An 18,897-nucleotide genomic window follows, 5' to 3' on the forward strand; every position below is an offset into this window, starting at 1 on the left:
CGTCTAAGCGACCGCTTGCCCAGAACAAATGCAAGACATGCTGTAATGGCACAAACATATATAGAACTTATGTTGCTTAAATGACGCTTCGAATCGGCCTCATGGCGTGAGGTTGTCCCAGAAGACGGGAAGCACTTTGCCTGTCGACGAGAGAAGAAACTGATGGGTGGGTTTCGACATGGTGGGCCATCGGAAGCGAAAGATACGGGGAGTCCCAGGACATGAGTAACTCTGGCAGCGGAGTAGTACAGTACACCTCCGCTATGCCATTGTCCGTATAAACGCAAACTGGGATCACATATTCGAAGGATCACGTGACAGAAGGAAGATGAGCTCTTGCCTAGGAGATAAGAATTGTTCAAGGAAATCTATTTGCGTGCTTCTTAACTTTGAAAAGAACGAGCCCGTCCAGGGAAACTTTCAGATTTGTGTGTGTTTCGCGAGTGTCACTTGTCATTCCGTACCCGAAGGTATTTGTCGCCGAGGCAGGGTCGGATTATACACGGTAGAACAAATTCCTGTTGGGCTACAGCGGAAAGTTCAAGTAGCGGTTGCCACTGCTCATGGACGTTTCGTTGCTCACTAGTTGGCAATAGAGTTTCTACAAATTCTGCTGGACATTATGATATTCCGGTTCGTCATCGAATATCGAATTGTCTGATGATTGGCCTAGTATGCACGCGGGCCTTGACTGCCCCGAGGTCGTATTCAACGTTTTTAGAAGTCATCACACGGCCAGGAACACCCGTTGTTAGACAGTGTCATGGTGATGAAGAGTCTACTAAATATGCCACGTATAGTACCGTGACCCGTCATACGGCGTCGAGTGGAGGCTGGAGAGGAATCGGTCCTCGTTCCGGATGAGGGGTATCCAGGACACTGATTATCAGACGATATATCCGTTATTAGCTCTTTCCAAATTTTTGAATCCTATTCTTATTATAATACGGATCTACCCCGTGAAACATATGCATAAATATGGCTGCTGGCTACTGCAGCTGACCCGACTCCATCAAGACAGTCCATCGCGACTCATCTCGCAAGAAGTCTTCCTCGGAAGAAGCGATTCAGACTCGCGCGGAATCTGCGAGCATACTAGTATGACGATCATAGCCGAACAAATCATACTCGGTCAGATCATTGATCGATTGACAGCCTGCTACATTGCGTTGCATCGGGCGCTTGATTTCAAGTGCTAAATGTGTCTTCTCTCATTTCTGAGTCTGGACAGTCTCCACCTGGAACGGTAGTATTCGCCTCATGGGTTCTCCCCCGCCAATAAAAGGCCCTCTAAAAGTTCCTCCCCCTCCTTCTCTAAACCTTCGTCCCCTCTAACAGTCATGTCCCACCCAAAAATTCATCTGAGTGACATCGCCCCAAAGCCTCGTTGGATGACCTCTTGGGAGAGGCTCAAACACAAGAAGGAGGCCCACTGGCTCATGGAAATCGTTGCAGAAATGGTATATCCTGATTCCTGATTTTTTATGATATATTCTGACTGATCTACTTCATGCAGCTGGGGGTGTTTCTTTACGTCTACGCGGGTCTGTTCGTTTGATTAGCGATCAGCTCCCCCCACTCACGATCCCCGTTTCCTATCCAGGTCTGGGAGCCACTGCTGCATTTGTTGTGGGAAGTCTCACCGGGACCAATGGATTAGGATGTAAGTCTCCACCCTTTTGCTCAACAATTTGTTCACGATGACCCCACAGCGTTATACACGGTTGGCTTCGCCTACTCCATGGGCGTCGTATTCGCCGTCTCACTTTGTGCTACGACGTCGGGGGGCCACTTCAATCCAGCCGTCACGATCTCATCTGTTATCTTCCGAGACTTTCCTGCGCGCAAAGCGGCCAGGTTCGTGGTAATCACCGTGCTCTTCATCATCGCTGATGCATTTATTAGATATATCGCAGCACAGATCCTGGCAGGTTACATCACGTGCTTCATCGTCTATGCCGAATGGAAAGATTTGCTTGAGGTACGTAGAATACCGTCGGAAAGATGCTCAATATTCCGCGGTCTTACTCTCCAAAGGTTGCGGAGAACGTTTTGATTGAAAAAGGCTTATACGAGAGCGTGATGTTTTCCAGCAGTGGGCCAGCCGGCGTATTCGGTTTATACGTCGCCCCTGGAACGAACCTGGCCCGCGTGTTTCTCAATGAATTTGTTACTGTGAATATATTCATTTATACCCGAGCCGAAATTATCTTCTCTAACGATCGTTTTGTAGGACTTCCTCATCGGCCTAGTCATTTGGGGTTCCCTTGACCCCACCAACCAGATGATCCCACCAGCAGCCGCACCTTGGATCGTCGGTATGGCATAGTACGTATCATGATCCTGTCCTCTGTTAATTTTTAACGCTCTCCCCAGCGCCGTTGCAGTCTGGGGGTACTCACCTACCGCAAGTAAGCCCCGAACCGCACGTCCTCATTTTTTCTTGATCTGACTTTCCGTTCCAGTCGCCGCCAACACCGCCCGTGACGTCGGTGGCCGTCTCATGGCTATGACCATATGGGGATCGCAAGCCTCGGGAGGGACTTACGCAGCTATCGCTGCGCTGACGAATATCCCCGCCACGCTTCTCTCCGCTACGGTGTATGAGCTGTTCTTGGGATCTGCAACGCGGAGTGAGTATTCTCTCTTTACACGACACACAGTAGTGACTGACGGCCTCTCCTACTGCAGCGCTTACACCACACCACATTCCTTTTCTCCGCGCTCACAAACAGTACTGCGAAGACAATAAACTCGCACCATACGGGTACCTCGAAGGGCTTAACCCACGACGCGACCGATCGGAATCACTCGACGAGTCAGACGTGGGGGAAAAGGAGCGAGATAGTCGGATCGAGAGTGTGGAAGTGTCTGAAGGCCGTGTTTAGAGTGGATGAGCAACGAGGCTCCGAGGGAACGACGCGTGTACGTATTAATCTACAAGACGTACATGATGATGCCCTTGTTTTTGTATGACCAATGATCAATTTCGAAGTCTTGTAAAGTTTTGCCAAGCGTGGAGTCCAAGATACACTGCCTAGTCCGTGATGTTTGCCGTGAAAGGTCTTGGGGGTCTGTTGGGATCGGGTTTTTGAGATATCCGGGTTTCAGATGCTAGTGCAACGCGCAGTGTGGGATCAGGTGTGCAATGAAACTGCCGAAACCTGCGCCTATCAGAAAGTTCGTGTCTATCAAGTTAGTCTGTTGCTACGCCTAGCATATCTATCAAATTTTGTTGAGTCACATAACGGTGGGTATTCTTCAAGTTGATGCACCTTAGCGAGTAGTGGCAGGACAACTGCAATTCCGGGCGCTAGTACCAGTATACAAGATACCAACAAATACTAATAAAATTAGCCTATCCTATAGATAGTTTGGTTCACCTCTGTAGCCGAGCGTAAAATGTAAAACAGGGTCTCAAACGGAGGAATCCCAAGAATCTACAGCTTCGAACTGATAGAAGGCTCATCCGAAACTTTAACAACTCTGTATCACCGTATCAGCATTTAGTGCAAAACGAGGAAAAGGCCAGAGACACGCACAGCTTTCCTACATTCGCCCCAGAGTAGAGCATAGGCAGCGCGCTCGGAGCATTTTGAAGACCTTCGACGATGTGAAACTTGCTTTTGATCGATCCATCAGCAAGTCCAGCTGCTATCTCCTTGACGGCCACCGCGTACTGCTCGGCATAATCGAAACTATGAAGGAAGTCAGTGATGTAGTAATTTATGGCCCCCACTAGCACGTACACGACGAAACCTTGCATTTTGGCACGTTGTGAGACTATGTTCAGATGCCCCTTGATACCTTTCGGTTGTGGATCGTCTAGTACACGAATGATGAGCCTCCGAACGTATAGGTTTTGTGAAAACGCTCACTATAGGCGGATATACCCCCTACGTTTTCACGTCAATACAAGTCATCGCAGCTGTAGAGATGATGTCACGGACCACACAAAACAATCCTCGCATGTCGATTCAACCTCGAGAGTGCTAATTCAAGTATCTCGCCTCCGACGTTGTCAAAGTACACGTCCAAATACCCAACAGCCTCCACAAAATCTTGACGGAAAGTAGGGCTCTTGTAGTTGAGCGCTTTGTCTACGCCCAAGTCGCCCTCGAGCCAGGAGCATTTGTCCGGTGTACCTGCGATGCCAATCACACGTGCGCCGGCCTTCTTTCCGAGCTGGCAGACGAGGGAACCGACTGCACCAGCAGCACCAGATACTACTAGTGTTTCACCAGCTTTCAGCTGACCGACGTGGTGAAGGCCCTGTAACTTTATCAGTGCGTTGTGACATGGCGGCAGGAACGGAACGGACAAAGTATGCGGTCATGCCTGTTAGTGAACATCAGACGTGCTAACACGTATGGAAAGTGAGAAGTCAGACCTGTCATGCCCAGAGTGTTCAAAAAGTCCAAGGAGGTCGCTCCCGGAGGTGGCCTGTGATTCGTGGTATAAATACATAATACCGATGCAGAAGTAAAGTCCTACGAGATTTTCTCCATTGACTTGTCATTCGCAACTGCATACTCTGTCCATCCTGCACATAGCATGAGGACGAGGCTGGGAAAAAGAACCAAAGTTCGCGCAGACGCACCAAACATTCCATAGACCAGGTCTCCCTTTCGGAACTTGCTCCCCTCGCCTACGCTCACTACGACACCAAGCCCACCCGAGCGCATCACTTCCCCAATTTTCACTGGTGGGAGATAACTTCGCGTGTCTCTGATCCACCCACGCATGGCAGGGTCCAGTGAAAGGTACGTGACTTGAACTAGAGCTTGATTCTGGCCGACATGGAGTTCGTCGAACGCCTTCGTCTTGGACTCGAACGTGTCTGGGAGAATGTCAGCGACAGGACGTTCACGAAGGACGATCTGGGTAAAGGTATTGGGGAACATGGTGAGCTGTTAATTGCGTCACATCGGAAGTTATGTATCAACGCAGGTCCTTATAAATCAGTCCACATGTAGTCCGGTCGCTCAGAATTACGATATTCCGACCGTACGGGGTATATGTGACACATCATCTCACTCATGAAAGGACCCGGCCTACAACTTTCACTACATTGCAACATTATATACACAGATTGACAGTCCATAAATTAGTAACGTAAGGTCCATGTGGATGATTGATTCATCGCGAGGGAATCATGATATAACCTGCTGAAGTGCTTAAACATTTGAACTCTCAGACAGCTCGATAATGACAGTACTTACTTAGTCATGAGCGGCGAATCTTTGGTGCGGGAAGAAGACCTAATAGTCCAAACGTGAGTGCATACAAGCCTGATGCTGAAATGCAAAACCGAGATCACGGATATCATCTGACAGATTGATGTTCGTGAACTTACCCCCTACTACTCCTTCTAGGTATCCCAAATTAGACCACCTTCCAAGGGTAAAGGACAGAAGTGACCAGCCAACTAAGATAGCAGTGGTCAAGATTGGGATGACAGAAGAGAGTATTCCAGAGTCTCGCCAAGACCGATACTGAGACGTTATCAGTTATGCTGCTGAAATGGTACTAGAAATGACTGACGTCTGGTTCGAGGCCGTATATCCACGGTACCAGGAGAACATAGAGGAAAAGTATGATCACAAGTCCTCCAAAGCCTGTGGAAGCAAAGGCAAACAGCCTGATCAACCGTAAATATTTATTGAGAAATCTGTCGATCGTGACTCACCTTCCCCACTGGACCCTCTACATCTTGTCTGGTCAACAAATCTAAAAAAACGCGATGGGTGTTGAACGCATATGTGATTGCAGCTCCGGGGATGATAAATTTGAGCTGACGAACGGTATGCTTGGAAGTCGTTTTCCCGATAGATTTTATCTGGGGAATGGTCATTTTGAAAGAGTATGATGTGCGACCGGAGCAGCCTACATTGCGTAGCAGACCGTATTCGGATTCAGCGGGTTTCGGAAGCTGTCCTGAGCATGCCCCTTACTTGTTCTGAGTTACACGAGTAGTACATAAACTTAGCATGAAGGTCCCTGAGAAAAATCACGATGACCATTTGGGACGGTACGTATACTGTCACCGAACTTCGAAGTCGAATGTTCGTCTAACTTAAACGCGACAGTCATTCCACTAGGCTATGGGACAGCACCAAGGAGAAGTCTCTGGTAAAGACATTAAACGATGCACTCGGAGAGGCCTAGCCACCGTTCTCCTTCAACTTTTTGTCTCTGAAGAAATATGTCAGGCTTGGATCCGAAATGTCAACTTGGCTTGAATCAAATCTGAACATTCTGTCAACTCCCAAGTTGGACCTGATAATATTGGACCTGCCGAAGAGTGGTTGTAATGGGTCTGGACCGCCCCAGCCTCCAGTTGCCTGTAAGTGCTTTCGTGACTTTTTTATGCGCGGTCGAGACCACCGTGGTCGCGAGGGACTTTGAAACACCGGCCACAGCAAGTTTACTTGCTTCTGGCGTGTACTACCCTATCCAATGCACTTATCACAAAAGAACAGGACCACTCCTTATTGCTGTACAAATTCGCACTAATCTCCGCCACTTTGATTCAAATGCCGATACATACCGCAGCATGTTCGAAGGGAGCCTGAGAAGTTAGAACCGTAATCGCGGATGCATCATCGGTTCCCGCGCTCATAACTTTTACATTTTGCAGCACTCGTCAGTACTATCTCAGCGCTGCCTAGGCTAATGTAACCCCGCTGAAGTCATATCTAGTACTCACATTTCTGTACAGCAACTGTGTGTAGGGACGGGTATAAACGAAGGCATATTTGTCTCGATATCTGTCCCTGGCCTGGACCGTCACGCATCCTGCCCCGAGGGTCTAGACTCGTTGAGCGGCTATGTCCAATCAGCAAATGCAGCTTCCTCAGGGGTGTAATGAGCGGTAACAAAACTTGTTTTACTACATTTCTCCTGCGTTTGCGATTCCGATTAATGCATGTCTGGTTCTAGACCCAGGGTTCGAATGGCCTAGCCCTTGCCATAAATGCGATACACTTTATCCATCTAATCTGATCTAACGTTCTAGTAGAGTCACAAATTCAGGAGTCTGCGAATGTATATCGGTGAGGACATAACTACCTATGGGGTCTGCTATGGGGGTCCCTCCACAGCACTACTGATTGGCCTTGTGCTTCTGCAATTCATGGAGACACTGCGGATCTCCGTCTAAACTTACCCCGTCTGTATAAAAGTGCTGGAGATTTATGATTCACTCATACATTTCTTTATCTGCGCGACGATGTTGCAGGACAAAAATATTGCATCATCGCAGACCACAATGCTTTCTACTCCCACATTCATATCTCCTGCACTTGCCAGAGACTTACAAGATTGCAGGAAGACTTGCCTGAATATAGTGAGTGTTCACATTAATTGTTTAGATTCGCAGTCCCTTACTCGACCTCTTTTTCACAGCTCATGGCATTTCTAGCGTCAGTTCAATCCTAACCGTATTATTCCTGACATTCCGACCAACTATCTGCTATTTTTGTAGTCTTCAGTCGATGTCAGGATCCAAAGGTCTTTTAGTGGCTACCCTCACGCTGATACTATATACCATCAGTCTGCACATCACTGCTAGCGCGCCGGGTGCCTCTCACGTAAGGCATTTTTAAGTCATCCATCTTTACACAAACACCTAAAACCACAGCAGCTCGGAGCAGTAATTTTTGGAATTTTGCATGCAATCCCAGCGGTCGGAATTCTCGCCGTGACGTCAGTAGAATTGGCGTTTGCGGCAAAATCACCAGCAGTGGCTATTTCTATCATCATATTTTGTTTCCTCCCTACGATGATTGCGATTTCTCAGTACTTCCGTATGCGGTACATGGAGGCAATGATAGATCAGCTCCCGATGACCGTTCCCCGGGACCTCCCATTAGAGCCGGCGTGAATGAGGCTCAGTGATAGTCATTCCCCATTGCATGTTCCAAATTATCCCTTCCCGACTAGGAGGATCATAACGAAACAATAGTGATTTATAGATACATGATCATGTGTATAGTACACCTAACAAAACATCATTACGTAGCATAACTTATACATTATCTTCCACTGATACACCAACTGCTTACATATCCCACTCATCCCACAGACCTTCCACTGGTGTGGATATCATCGGTGTCTGCATGGAGTTGAATTCCCCAGTTCGAACTAGTTCTATTATCTTGTCGCTGACCCCATCTTTGTCGTCCTTGGTCCCACGCATCGCCACGAGTAGTGTATCATCACCCGGGTGAGATTTCAGGTTGGTGTGCAACAATAAACGAATATCTCTCCCTTCAATGACTTGATCAAGTCTTCCGGTAGAGATGCTCCGAATTTCAATGAACTCAGAGGAGAACAGCAACACATGGGACCCGCGATGGGCAAACGACGTAGCTTTCGTCTCCCAGAGGATGAATCCGCTTTTCCGGGAGGGGACGCCGTACTTCGTGATGTAGCATCCGAGAGCTATAGTGGAGGCACGATGAATTATGTGGTCATCATTTAAACGGAAAGATTTACTGTCATAAACAACCAATATTTCGCCTGATTCGATCCGAATTAAGCCCAGGGGCTTAGCATCCTCGCAGCGAGTCTTCAGGTCTGCCATGTCTGTATCGGAGGTTGCTGCGCTGAAATTCGGGACGACCTGGATCATTTGCCTAGTTGTGCTGCAATACTACGTTATTAGAGTATAGAAGGCGGGTGATGAGCAACATACTTGGTCGGATCGGCGATGACGACGCCCTTCTCTGTACTTATAGCAACTGTCTTGGCTAGTGGTATAACGGAGTAGGCATCCTTTGGTACATACAATGGCTGGTTCATGATATGAGTATACGAAGAGAAAATGGTCACATCCACTCACTTCGCCAAACGGTCTAAACGACAATATGGTACCCTGGGATCCTCGTGATGGAGTTCGTCGAAGCTCAGAAAGGTTGCAGGCCTCTAATACATGCACTGTGATTTGAAAGAATGATTTGAGAGCATAAACAACTAGTGAGAGGTGAGTCAAAGTGCCGTATGACTTAGGTCAAAACTTACTTATCATTCGTTGTTTTATTCGCCCTGCACTACAAAATAGGACGGTCCCATCTTCCCCTGCGATCTTCTCCATTGAAGCATCTAAGCTACTTGCAGGGGCCTGGTACATCGTGACTCTGGCGAGAATATCCAAGGAATAGGAGAGCAGATAGCTCTCGTGGTGTACGATGAACTTATTGAAATCTTGTAAAACTATGATAGATGAAGGATTGCCGTACGATAAGATCTTGCGGAAGTCTGAAGGTGAACATCAGCGATGTAGTAAATTAGTGTGTGAATATCTCATACTGAAATCACCCCTTGAGCCAACATAGATTCCAGCGGCGGAGCCGACCGCCATGAGCCTCTTCCCGCCGGCAGCAGCTGAACATATTGTCAATCATGAGCGATTTTGGATGGGGAAAGCGGTATTGTGCTACGTACTAAAGGACACAGCGTTAACGATCCTCCCTGATGCTTTAGATCCAAAGCCGCGGGGGGTGAAAGCTCCTGGTGATCGGAAAGAGCCATCGTCAACGAGTTGCGGTGCAAACCACTAATTAGTTGAATAAAAGCGCACCGACATACAGATGTCGATGTACACACCTTATTTGCATCTCGGCGCACATCATCTATTGTCTTGGCCTCGACAAGAGCGTTCCGCCACTTTTCTCTCGCAGATTCGGTCGGCGCGTACAAAGTATACCGCCGCTCCAATTTATCCGCAGAGTGATAAATCGTGAACGGATAGATGGGTTTGTATTGTGCGCGCAGGTTGTCCAAGAGCCCTCCTTCTTCAGACCGTTCCTTCCTACTTTCTGGCTGTCCTTCGAAACTTCCTAGCTTGAGATATTCTAAGGGTATTGGCTGTAAAAAATAAATTTGAATGAAATCACCGAAAAGAAATTAAATGGTTTTACTCTAGACGCAACGTAGCGCTTGAGGATCCCCCCTGTTCTTCTCTCCTCTTTAGTGAGCAACACTGACGAATCGGTGACTTTAAGTTGAGCAAGAGATGAACACAAAACTTACAATAATTGTCGAGTAAGACAACGAATAGATCAGTCCACGGGTGCCAATCCATTTCAGACTTGGACCTTCGGGCTACAGGGCCAGAGTACACCAATGACCGACTTTCGTTATACCAATCCAAATCCTGCACTAGATCAGCCAAAGAACGAAATGACGCTCACAGAACGCACCATTATTTGTCCCTTGGGCATCGTCAGACTTTCACAGACATTCCAGTATTTTACTCTGTTCTCTGCAGCTGCAATACCAGGTTGCGTGCTCTTCAGGAATTCGCTCAAAATGTTTAGGAGAAGTGGCAGGTCTTCAAGATCTGGATGGCCTGGTTCTGTGATCTTCTGAATGTGTTCAAGAATCAAATGAAGGCGTGGGAGGCGAGTCACTGGTCTGGAAAGGAAGGTGATCATGTCGCGCTTGCGCACCCGAGGATCTTGAGAACACTTTTGCATGAAAGCTTGATAGCTTTTATTGCGAGTGACTTCAGTTCGATGCCGCTCTTCTGCGATTGGATAGTGTTTGATGTAGGACTCGTAATCTGATTGGAACTGAAAGCATGCTAAAAGATGTTGAACGTGAGCTGTTGACTATTTTTTTGGTTGGCTCACTTTCAAGTACAATGTCAGTCACGCTCTGTACCAGCGGATGCTGATCCAATTGGCGTTCAAAGAGTGCAGCCAGCATGCGCTCGTGGTGCACAGAGATATCACCCAAATTCCAAAATACTTCATGAACAAAGGGATGTAACTTGTCGGGAGCAATGACAGGGGGCTTGGCGAATAGTAAAGGCTCGATGAAAACCTGCGGGGGAAAATGTTAGCTGAATCTGATGGTATAGCGGTGGATATCACCTCTGCGACAAGTTTGAGATCTTCTACATAGTCCCTTTCCGACTTGAACAGCTCGAACAGCACTGATTGCCGCTCGACTTCCTTTTTTCCAAGTGCTTCCTGAGCTTCAGGAGGAACTAGCCGATGCCATTCTTCATCCTTCTCTGCTAATTGACCGGCTTGAAATCGTCTTAATCCCTCCTCAGAATAAAGGCTGTGTCTTTTCAATGACTATCGCATTAAACAAGGCATCATGATACTCACGAGACATTAGACAGTTCCCGAGTCAGCTGATTTACTGGTACTTCCCACTGACGAAGGTCATCAGCATACGTCATTGTCGAATTTATGTTTCACACACGTACATCTTCCTCAGGAGGGTACTGCACGGATAAAGCAGAGTCGGGTGTTAGTGGACTAAAGGGAACGCTAGCCATATGGTCTCTGCTCGAAGGTAGACTCGGAGAACCATGACCATCATCGGACTTGCAGGGACGGTGGCGAGGTGAGTGCGGGTGAAGGGTCGTTCTTTGAGAAGCAAATCGATGTATCTCCGGTTCAGGAAAAGAGAAAGTGGGTGGTACGGGCTCGTATGCACTCTGAGTGCGAGGGCGTGATCGAAGTTCACCTGGTCTGCCATTCGGATATCCGGTTGTAGGTGTGTGATCCCATGGATTCAAGAGTTCTCCAGTTGCGGATTGATGGTCAAATTCGTGTGGGTATGTCTGCAGTGGGCTAGGGTCGGGTAGAGGACGCGCTCCAGGGGGGATCGTGACATATGGATAGCCGCGTGGTGGTAGATTATGATTTTGCATAATTGCCGGACAGGTTGAGTGGTTGATTGAGTGTCAAGAAGCTACAAGAGATTGATGAGTAGCTATAGAGAAACCAAAAAAGTCGAGTTCGAAGATAATAACAGTAAGTCTTACCCTGCCGCACAACGCCAAGGGTTCCATATGCGAATGAAATCATGTCACGTGATAAATATTGAGTCACATAATTCGGTTGTGCTCCGGAGGGGCTCTGTTAGTCTCCGAAGGTTGCCATGTTACACAGCTGCACGACTACGGGTTCCATGATAGGAGTAACCAGGATCTTGAGCTGCAGAACCTTCTACGACCGATTTCTTGGTCGTTCATCTTTTGGCTTAGAGATGTCAATGCAATGAACCAATACGACCAGTCGTTATTCAATTCATACATCAATATTCAATCTTCATACATAATGTACATGTCATACAACATACCATAGAGTAAATGAAATCAGCAACATATCATGCTTTCAATAGTAGTGAGCATGTGTTAACCACCCGCCAGTGCACTTCTTTGAACGAGCACCACACTTCTTCGCCTTCTTACAACCCCTCCTCACCCCCCTCCCCGAGCGCCTCTGTGCGCTACGCATCTTGGACATCTCCCATTTCTCCCTCGACTCAGCCCAGATCTGCTCCATGTCTTCCGTGATCTCCTTGGCTTTCCCTCGGGCACGCGAGGCACGGTTCATGAGAGCCTCCCCAGCTTCATGAAGCCATTTCGCCCCGTTATCCTTGAGCTCCTTTGCACGACGCTGCGCATGCTCATTACGGGCATTAAAAGCATCCATGATAGCCTCGAGTTCCGGAGCTCTTTGCTCAAATTGCACTGCCGAGTACTGGATCAGCGCATTAGTTTGGGCAATCATGACTTGAGCTTGTCGAGAAATGGCTTGGACGAGCGAATCGAGAGCATCGATGATATCTTGCATGTCAGCATTGACAGCAGCAAGGACATCAGGCGCATGCGTATCCACAAATTTGGGAAGATAGTCCTGCAGGAAGCCCAGGCCAAGAGTAGATGACGTGAGTGCAGACGAAGACGGAGTAGGCACTGCCTCTGTCACATCAGGCTTTGAGGATGTCATACTAGGAACGACGGATAGTGAATTGGTACTTCCTCCAAGAGACATAAGGGAAGAAGTCGGACGAAGGATGACGTCCTTGGAAAACTTCAACTTCTCCGAAAAGGAAGACATGCTGTGGAACCCTGATGTAGAGGTCTCCTGGGAGATAGAAACTGATGTAGGGTCTGGGTTGAATACTGACAGGGCGAAGTCTTTCAGAGAAGAGTGGATCGATATCGCTGTTGACTCGGTCTTTGCTGAGATTGATTCGTGCGAGCGATTAATGACAGGGTGGAAGAGTGCCCAAAGAAATGGCGTTGAAGCGGCCGATGCCATGGCAGTGGCGACAGGGGTGGGGGTAACTGTAGGTGCAGTACCTCGAAATGTGGATCCTACCATAACGCCAAGCACAAGCGACACCATGGTAAGTCTTGGATTTGAGAAACAGAAATGTTGAGTGATATCAGTGGCCAATGACAGCAGGACTTACATGGTGAAAGCATGTGGCGAGTTGATTGACAGCTTGACTGATTTCTTCTTACCATGAGAGAAGATGCGATTAAAGGCACGATATGCACGATATGGAGGAACGCTTTCAATCGCATCAGCATTCACAACGCATGAAGGACTATCGCTAAGCCGAAGGACCCTGTCACTAGAGACATTAAGGAGGTCCCACGCCTCTTGTGCAGAATTGCGAATCGCATCCTCAGACTGGAAACTGTCTATGGCGCAGGGGGCAGGAACAAGGACAGGAAGATACGCTGTATGCTCAGGGAGCTGCAAAGATGAAAATGGAAGGAAGACGATAGCCAGACTTGGGTGACCTGTGGAAAAATCGGCTAATGGCTGCAGGGCGTTGCAATTAATCTTCCGGTGAAGAAGTGAATCAGACCTACATCTTCCCTGTCACCTCGGTCAATCACTGTGATGATGCGAGGATAGAACAGGCTCCTGTCCGTTCTACCCTCAATGCGGAGATGTCGGACAGGACCGTCCATCTTCTCGAGAGGTGTGGCAATGGTGAGATGAGCACCACGAACGGCCTTCTCGAAAAGTGTGGACACAAACGACCATTTATGCGGATAATGAAACCCATAAAGTGAAACAATAAGGTCAGAGTCGAGTAAGGCGGATAGTGCATCATCAATGGTTATGGGGGCTGAGCTCCCGGGTGCGTGAGACAGGTCCGGTCCTCCCGGGTCCGTGATATGTACGGTGACATCGGGGTCCGGGCCAGGGAACATGGCACCACAGGACGGCGATAATATGTTCTCGCATGAAGTGCTGGAGAGCTCTTCACGGGAGCTGAAAATGGGATCCGGGAAGGACAAGCGCAAATCGCGCGGCGAAGTGATCACAGTGGATGCGTGAACCGAGCTTGAGCGAGAGGAGCTCAGAGTACTAATCATACTCTGATCTAAACCCTCTTTAACACGCTGCTCTTCTGTAAAATCACCGACATCTTCGTCAGTTGGAGCAGTAAACTGGTTTCGGTTGAAGGCGAGCGGAGAGCCGGACAGGTGGACGGTATCGGGTACTACCACCTCGTCGGCGCTGTCATCGATTAAGCCCTCCCAGGCATCGACGTCTCCGTCTCTGGAACTTCCGTAGCTAAATGACGAGCGTCTTGACCGTGAACGTGACGACGTGCGTCCTTGATCTGTCCCCCTGGACGAATAGATCGAGTCACTATCGGACTCACGGCCACTGGCAATATCGAGCCACTCAGAGTCAGATAGGCTTTCTACTTCAGAAAGTGTTGAATTGTCAATGGGTTCATGTGTATGGGCAGGCGAGTGTTTGGGTTGTAAAGGATCCATGGTGATCGTTCAATTGAAAGGGGTGGAGGGCTTTTTATTGCCACTTGCACGCTTGATTGGTCCAATTTAGGTGAAGTAGGCAGGCGACTCTCACGCAGCATGCTGCGGTCTTTGAATTACCAAGTAGTCTTACATACATCATGGAGGCTATGCAGCATTGAAAATCCGAAAATCCTCTCTCTGATACTCCTTGGAGGCAGAAACCTTCGAGCACCCCATCACGGTTCTGCTGAAAACTGTCAAGGACGTACTGATGACAATTTTCTCATGTCTGACTAGACCGTAGAGAACATCATTATTCTGTCTTCGGCTCACAGGTGAATTATACGCAACGTATTAAGCACGTTGAACATGCGTGGCCAAACACGTAGACGTGTCGTGGTTTGTCGCATAGTACACATACTATAGGATCCGCTGACTTGCTGCTAGGGGATTGTTGTCGTGTAATTGTGGGCGCCCTAGTCTCCCAGCTAGCCATAAACGAAGTCGTTCCTTCCCCGGATGCCCTCGATTTTGGAAATACTGGCAGGCGGAAGTGGTTGCCAACTTTCAAGGCGAGCTAAACTTGCGGACGGCGATCGTGAGCCATCATTTTCAGTCATGCTACGATCACCTTTCAATAAAAATTCCGTGATTCCATCGAATTCTAGTTGATAGAATTCACAATTACACAATTGGCTTCAGTACGAGGAAGTTTCACTTCGAGACTCGCAGAGTTGTAATTCATGGAACATGAAACATGATGTCCCTAATGTAAGATGGTGTATGTTGGAGGCTCCCTCGTGCTGTTCCAATCAGTTGAAATTCACCCACTCAAAATCTTGGTTTTGACGATCTTCTCAAATGTAGGGTGTGAAGCGCACATTTTCTGATCTCAGCACAACACAATCTGCGTGACAGTATAGTCTCAGTTGAAACGCTGGGCAAACAGTGTCGTGACTCGTGAAAGCTATTTTGGGTCTACTAGGCTAATTTCCAAAGATAGTAAGGATTGGGTAAGGGACGAGTCACTATCAAGTTTCAGATCTCAAGTTCTCGGCTATTCCTCTCTCTCACCTTGCTTTGACACGCACCAGAACGACTCGGAGTTATGACTCAGAAAATCAGAGTGACGGACGATGTCCTGCGATCTATTCCTGATCCTGGGCAAGGGGCTATGTAAGTTTATCAGACCATAGCTTCCAATATAGCATTTATATTATTGTTGGCGCAGACTTCCAAAGGATGGGGAAACAAACATCCTTATCACGTCCGCTTTGCCTTATTGTAATAATGTGCCTCATCTTGGTGCGTCGTCTGATATACTATCATATCATAAGTCTGACGACAATGATCGTCAGGAAATATCATAGGAAGCACTCTGAGCGCAGACGTCTTCAGCCGGTGAATATCCCCACTTACTGGTGTTTTGTGATGCATACTCACAACATCCTTGCTTGATAGATACAACCGTCAGTGATAGTCTCGCACAGCCATATATCATCTCAACATTTTTACAGGGACACGGAATAGACGCACTCTTTACATTTGTGGAACTGATGAATACGGAACTGCTACAGAGACTGCGGCTCTCAAGGAGGGTATGACTCCCAGAGAGCTATGCGACAAGTACTATGCCTTGCATAAAGAGACATATCAATGGTTTAATATTGGGTACGTACCCTCCACAAGTATAGTTGTTCTCTACCGAACTTCCTTAGTTTCGATCTCTTTGGCCGCACATCAACCGCCAAGCATACCGAGTCAGTGTAACAAATATAGTTTTGTTACCACTCATTAACACCGAAACACAGGATATGTCAATCAATTTACCTCAATCTTGGCCAACACGGATATTTAGAAAAACAGATCAAAGATCAGACATATTGCGAAGGTTGCAAAAAGTGAGTGTTTACCAAAGGCTAATAAAATAGTGCCAACATTCGCCTCAGGTTTTTGGCTGATCGCTACGTAGAGGGCATATGTCCTCATTGCAGCTATATCGTACGTCAGACAACTAATAATAACGCACATTCTCACTATCTGTCTCAGGACGCTCGCGGCGATCAATGTGATGGATGCAGTCGCACGCTAGATGCTATCGACCTAATTGAGCCTCGATGCTTGATCGATAAAACTCACAATGTCGTTGCTCAGTCTTCTTCACATATGTATTTCAAGCTAGATGCTGCCCAACCAGCGTTAGAAGAATGGATTAAGAAGTCATGGAAGAAAGGAAAATGGTCACCCAATGCCACAATCAATGCTGATGGCGAGATCGTAGACGCACGTATGAAAAGCGGACTTAAACCTACTCCAGTGACGCGAGATCTTGCCTGGGGCGTTCCTATCCCACCTCTTGGCCGGGAGGATGACAAAGAGATGGGTGGAAAAGTTTTGTGTAAGTGACTAGTTTCCCTAAATTTCTCCGGTATATTGATGGGTCTCGACAGATGTTTGGGTTAGTTGACGATACTTTTGTGCTACACCGTTTCATAACGCTTTCCCTGCAGTTCGACGCAGTCATTGGCTACGTCAGTATCACCGGAGAATATACCCCGGAATGGAAACAATGGTGGCTCAACCCAGATAATGTTCGACTATACCAATTTATGGGTAAAGATAACGTATATTTCCACACTATATACTTTCCCGCTATGCTGCTCGCGGATGGCAGCAATTGGACAACACTACACCATCTCTCGACTACAGGCGAGCATGAAATTTCAGACCGAGTATCTTTTCTGACCAGTCGGCATACAGAATACCTTAATTACGAGGGCGGAAAGTTCTCCAAGAGCAAAAATCGCGGTGTGTTTGGGCCTGCTGCTAAGGAGACCGGGATTCCCGCTTCCGTATGGCGGTATTATCTGCTCTCGACTCGTCCGGAAACCGCTGATGCCATGTTCTCATGGGCGGATTGTGTAAGTTGATCTGCGTCCTATCACTAGCTCCTTCTTGATTCCTTTTGCTATTTCATAGATTTCCGCCAACAATAATGTCCTTCTCAAAAAGTAATCGTTAAAATGAACATGTCGAACTGACACTGATTGCACGTTCTACAGCTTTGGTAACTTCGTCAATCGTGCACTCAAGTTCCTCTCCGCCCAATACGACAGCGTCCTTCCAGAAAGCGGCGATACTCCCGGCCCACTGTCTCCCAATGACCCCCTTGACGCCGAGTTCATCACCGATGTCAACGCGCTCCTCAAGGACTATATCGATGCGATGGAGAGCGTAAAAATACGACTCGGTCTTCAAACTGTCATGCTCATCTCAAGCCGGGGTAATGGTTACCTGCAAGCCTCGGGCCTAAACAAGGCCTTGATGACAGAGCACCCACAGCGATGCGCGCAAGTCGTATCGCGCGCCGTCAACCTGATATACGTTCTTTCAGCCCTCATATATCCTTTCATGCCCGCCACTTCGGATGCGCTCCTGCTGCAGCTGAACGCGCCGGCGCGCGTGGTTCCTGAGGTGCTCTCGACGGATATCCTTGCGGGCCACAAGATAGGCCAGCCTGATCACCTGTTCAAGAACATTGACGAGAAGATGGAACAGGTGTGGAAGGCGCGCTTTGGTGGCGATGAGTCGACTAAGAAGGAGGAGGAGGCACCTACGTCGAAGCGCAAAGCAAAGAAAGCGGGCGCTGTTAACGCTGCGCCGAATGGTGTGGCGGTCAGTGGGCCGAAATCGCCTGAAGCTATCGCTTTGGAAGCAAAGATTTTGGAGCATGGACAGGTTGTTCGTGGGCTGAAGGAGAATAAGGAGCCAAAGGATGTCATAGATGCTGCTGTAACGGAACTGAAAAAGCTAAAGGCTGAACTTGTCTTGCTGGAGAAGTTAGGGAATTCGGCTGCGTAGTGAAGAGGCTGTAATGTATCACTGTTCCTGTACTTATAATGTGAAGTGTGGTACTGAGTAGTTGTCAGTAAAGAATCGAATCATGTGTGAAGATTTCGTTCGCGATCTTATTTGCACCACTCATTCCCTTATCAGTTAGAGGGTGTTGATGGCAGTCTCGACCTAGTGTTCCAGTCTGCGGACAAGTAATCTCCAGATTACTACACAAGAGACATTAACGCAACCGGGTAAAAAAAAACAACTACCACGCATGGACTATATGACCAACCTGAGTTGTGAATTGATCAAAGAGTTTCTGAGCTCGCATTGAGGGTGCGGCGCGTCACCTTCAGCATTCTGTAGCATCGTGCTGCCCCGAAAACTGGTCAATTTTTCGGATCACAAGACCACATTCTATTCACCAATAAAAACTTATGATTTTGGAAGAGGAGATGAGAATATAACACTACAATACCTATGTATTATTCCAAAACGTCTCCCACTCTTTTCTGTGT

At 47.8% G+C, this 18,897-nt stretch overlaps 7 protein-coding genes across 7 annotated transcripts; 3 read left to right on the forward strand and 4 right to left on the reverse strand.

Annotated features, from left to right (window-relative positions):
- Window positions 1-871: 871 nt before the first annotated feature.
- EDB93DRAFT_1300379 (aquaporin-like protein) lies at window positions 872-2,897 on the forward strand (the record flags this gene model as incomplete). Its single annotated transcript, XM_041454673.1, is given in 11 exon segments — window positions 872-1,460; window positions 1,517-1,544; window positions 1,604-1,693; window positions 1,713-1,857; window positions 1,906-1,981; window positions 2,038-2,175; window positions 2,234-2,328; window positions 2,377-2,411; window positions 2,466-2,633; window positions 2,692-2,861; window positions 2,889-2,897. The coding sequence occupies 11 exon segments, from the start codon at window positions 1,341-1,343 to the stop codon at window positions 2,895-2,897; spliced, it is 1,074 nt and encodes a 357-aa protein (XP_041311602.1). The 5' UTR covers window positions 872-1,340.
- Window positions 2,898-3,088: 191 nt separating this feature from the next.
- Window positions 3,089-5,011, reverse strand: EDB93DRAFT_730644 (uncharacterized protein). The gene is made up of 9 exons (XM_041457253.1): window positions 4,495-5,011; window positions 4,391-4,443; window positions 4,322-4,338; window positions 3,951-4,272; window positions 3,879-3,896; window positions 3,750-3,825; window positions 3,543-3,698; window positions 3,276-3,486; window positions 3,089-3,222 (listed from the first exon to the last, which is right to left on the reverse strand). Exons 1-8 carry the CDS (start codon window positions 4,902-4,904, stop codon window positions 3,441-3,443), a joined length of 1,098 nt encoding a protein of 365 aa, XP_041311603.1. The 5' UTR covers window positions 4,905-5,011; the 3' UTR covers window positions 3,089-3,222; window positions 3,276-3,440.
- Window positions 5,012-5,226: 215 nt separating this feature from the next.
- On the reverse strand, window positions 5,227-5,854 carry EDB93DRAFT_1078027 (uncharacterized protein; the record flags this gene model as incomplete). Its single annotated transcript, XM_041445356.1, has 4 exons — window positions 5,227-5,297; window positions 5,357-5,495; window positions 5,545-5,618; window positions 5,686-5,854. 4 exons carry the CDS (start codon window positions 5,852-5,854, stop codon window positions 5,227-5,229), a joined length of 453 nt encoding a protein of 150 aa, XP_041311604.1.
- Window positions 5,855-6,850: 996 nt separating this feature from the next.
- EDB93DRAFT_730749 (uncharacterized protein) lies at window positions 6,851-7,974 on the forward strand. The gene is made up of 5 exons (XM_041457255.1): window positions 6,851-7,055; window positions 7,241-7,348; window positions 7,408-7,424; window positions 7,487-7,592; window positions 7,646-7,974. Exons 2-5 carry the CDS (start codon window positions 7,271-7,273, stop codon window positions 7,883-7,885), a joined length of 441 nt encoding a protein of 146 aa, XP_041311605.1. The 5' UTR covers window positions 6,851-7,055; window positions 7,241-7,270; the 3' UTR covers window positions 7,886-7,974.
- EDB93DRAFT_730686 (uncharacterized protein) lies at window positions 7,835-11,795 on the reverse strand. Its single transcript, XM_041457254.1, has 15 exons — window positions 11,225-11,795; window positions 11,124-11,170; window positions 10,881-11,073; window positions 10,638-10,830; window positions 10,206-10,588; window positions 10,036-10,159; window positions 9,924-9,985; window positions 9,610-9,870; window positions 9,448-9,559; window positions 9,313-9,387; window positions 9,025-9,261; window positions 8,846-8,976; window positions 8,699-8,796; window positions 8,500-8,648; window positions 7,835-8,445 (listed from the first exon to the last, which is right to left on the reverse strand). The coding sequence occupies exons 1-15, from the start codon at window positions 11,672-11,674 to the stop codon at window positions 8,063-8,065; spliced, it is 2,898 nt and encodes a 965-aa protein (XP_041311606.1). The 5' UTR covers window positions 11,675-11,795; the 3' UTR covers window positions 7,835-8,062.
- Window positions 11,796-12,024: 229 nt separating this feature from the next.
- EDB93DRAFT_1121854 (uncharacterized protein) lies at window positions 12,025-14,654 on the reverse strand. Its single transcript, XM_041448571.1, has 3 exons — window positions 13,637-14,654; window positions 13,228-13,586; window positions 12,025-13,167 (listed from the first exon to the last, which is right to left on the reverse strand). The coding sequence occupies exons 1-3, from the start codon at window positions 14,558-14,560 to the stop codon at window positions 12,141-12,143; spliced, it is 2,310 nt and encodes a 769-aa protein (XP_041311607.1). The 5' UTR covers window positions 14,561-14,654; the 3' UTR covers window positions 12,025-12,140.
- An 852-nt stretch (window positions 14,655-15,506) lies between these two features.
- EDB93DRAFT_1121862 (tRNA synthetases class I (M)-domain-containing protein) lies at window positions 15,507-18,499 on the forward strand. The gene is made up of 14 exons (XM_041448572.1): window positions 15,507-15,718; window positions 15,774-15,847; window positions 15,901-15,943; window positions 16,004-16,011; window positions 16,060-16,213; window positions 16,261-16,302; window positions 16,354-16,443; window positions 16,492-16,543; window positions 16,592-16,940; window positions 16,993-17,000; window positions 17,053-17,251; window positions 17,303-17,463; window positions 17,522-17,553; window positions 17,605-18,499. The coding sequence occupies exons 1-14, from the start codon at window positions 15,651-15,653 to the stop codon at window positions 18,401-18,403; spliced, it is 2,079 nt and encodes a 692-aa protein (XP_041311608.1). The 5' UTR covers window positions 15,507-15,650; the 3' UTR covers window positions 18,404-18,499.
- Window positions 18,500-18,897: the final 398 nt, after the last annotated feature.

Source organism: Suillus bovinus, assembly GCF_016758785.1.
Source record: "Suillus bovinus strain UH-Sbo-P2 chromosome Unknown EDB93scaffold_6, whole genome shotgun sequence".
Lineage (NCBI taxonomy): Eukaryota > Fungi > Basidiomycota > Agaricomycetes > Boletales > Suillaceae > Suillus > Suillus bovinus.

Coding starts and splice junctions, on each gene's coding strand:
- EDB93DRAFT_730686 (XM_041457254.1), bottom strand. CDS start 11,674: ATGCAAAATCATAATCTACCACCACGCGGCTATCCATATGTCACGATC. Junction 9,986..10,035: donor TGTCTTACTCGACAATTATT/GTAAGTTTTGTG, acceptor CCGATTCGTCAG/TGTTGCTCACTAAAGAGGAG. Junction 9,560..9,609: donor TGCGCCGAGATGCAAATAAG/GTGTGTACATCG, acceptor TCAACTAATTAG/TGGTTTGCACCGCAACTCGT.
- EDB93DRAFT_1121862 (XM_041448572.1), top strand. CDS start 15,651: ATGACTCAGAAAATCAGAGTGACGGACGATGTCCTGCGATCTATTCCT. Junction 15,848..15,900: donor TAATAATGTGCCTCATCTTG/GTGCGTCGTCTG, acceptor AATGATCGTCAG/GAAATATCATAGGAAGCACT. Junction 16,444..16,491: donor TATTGCGAAGGTTGCAAAAA/GTGAGTGTTTAC, acceptor CATTCGCCTCAG/GTTTTTGGCTGATCGCTACG.
- EDB93DRAFT_730644 (XM_041457253.1), bottom strand. CDS start 4,904: ATGTTCCCCAATACCTTTACCCAGATCGTCCTTCGTGAACGTCCTGTC. Junction 3,699..3,749: donor AAAATGCAAGGTTTCGTCGT/GTACGTGCTAGT, acceptor CTTCCTTCATAG/TTTCGATTATGCCGAGCAGT. Junction 3,487..3,542: donor GGGGCGAATGTAGGAAAGCT/GTGCGTGTCTCT, acceptor ACGGTGATACAG/AGTTGTTAAAGTTTCGGATG.
- EDB93DRAFT_1121854 (XM_041448571.1), bottom strand. CDS start 14,560: ATGGATCCTTTACAACCCAAACACTCGCCTGCCCATACACATGAACCC. Junction 13,587..13,636: donor ACCGAGGTGACAGGGAAGAT/GTAGGTCTGATT, acceptor AACGCCCTGCAG/CCATTAGCCGATTTTTCCAC. Junction 13,168..13,227: donor TCGCCACATGCTTTCACCAT/GTAAGTCCTGCT, acceptor CTCAAATCCAAG/ACTTACCATGGTGTCGCTTG.
- EDB93DRAFT_730749 (XM_041457255.1), top strand. CDS start 7,271: ATGCTTTCTACTCCCACATTCATATCTCCTGCACTTGCCAGAGACTTA. Junction 7,593..7,645: donor GCGCGCCGGGTGCCTCTCAC/GTAAGGCATTTT, acceptor AAACCACAGCAG/CTCGGAGCAGTAATTTTTGG.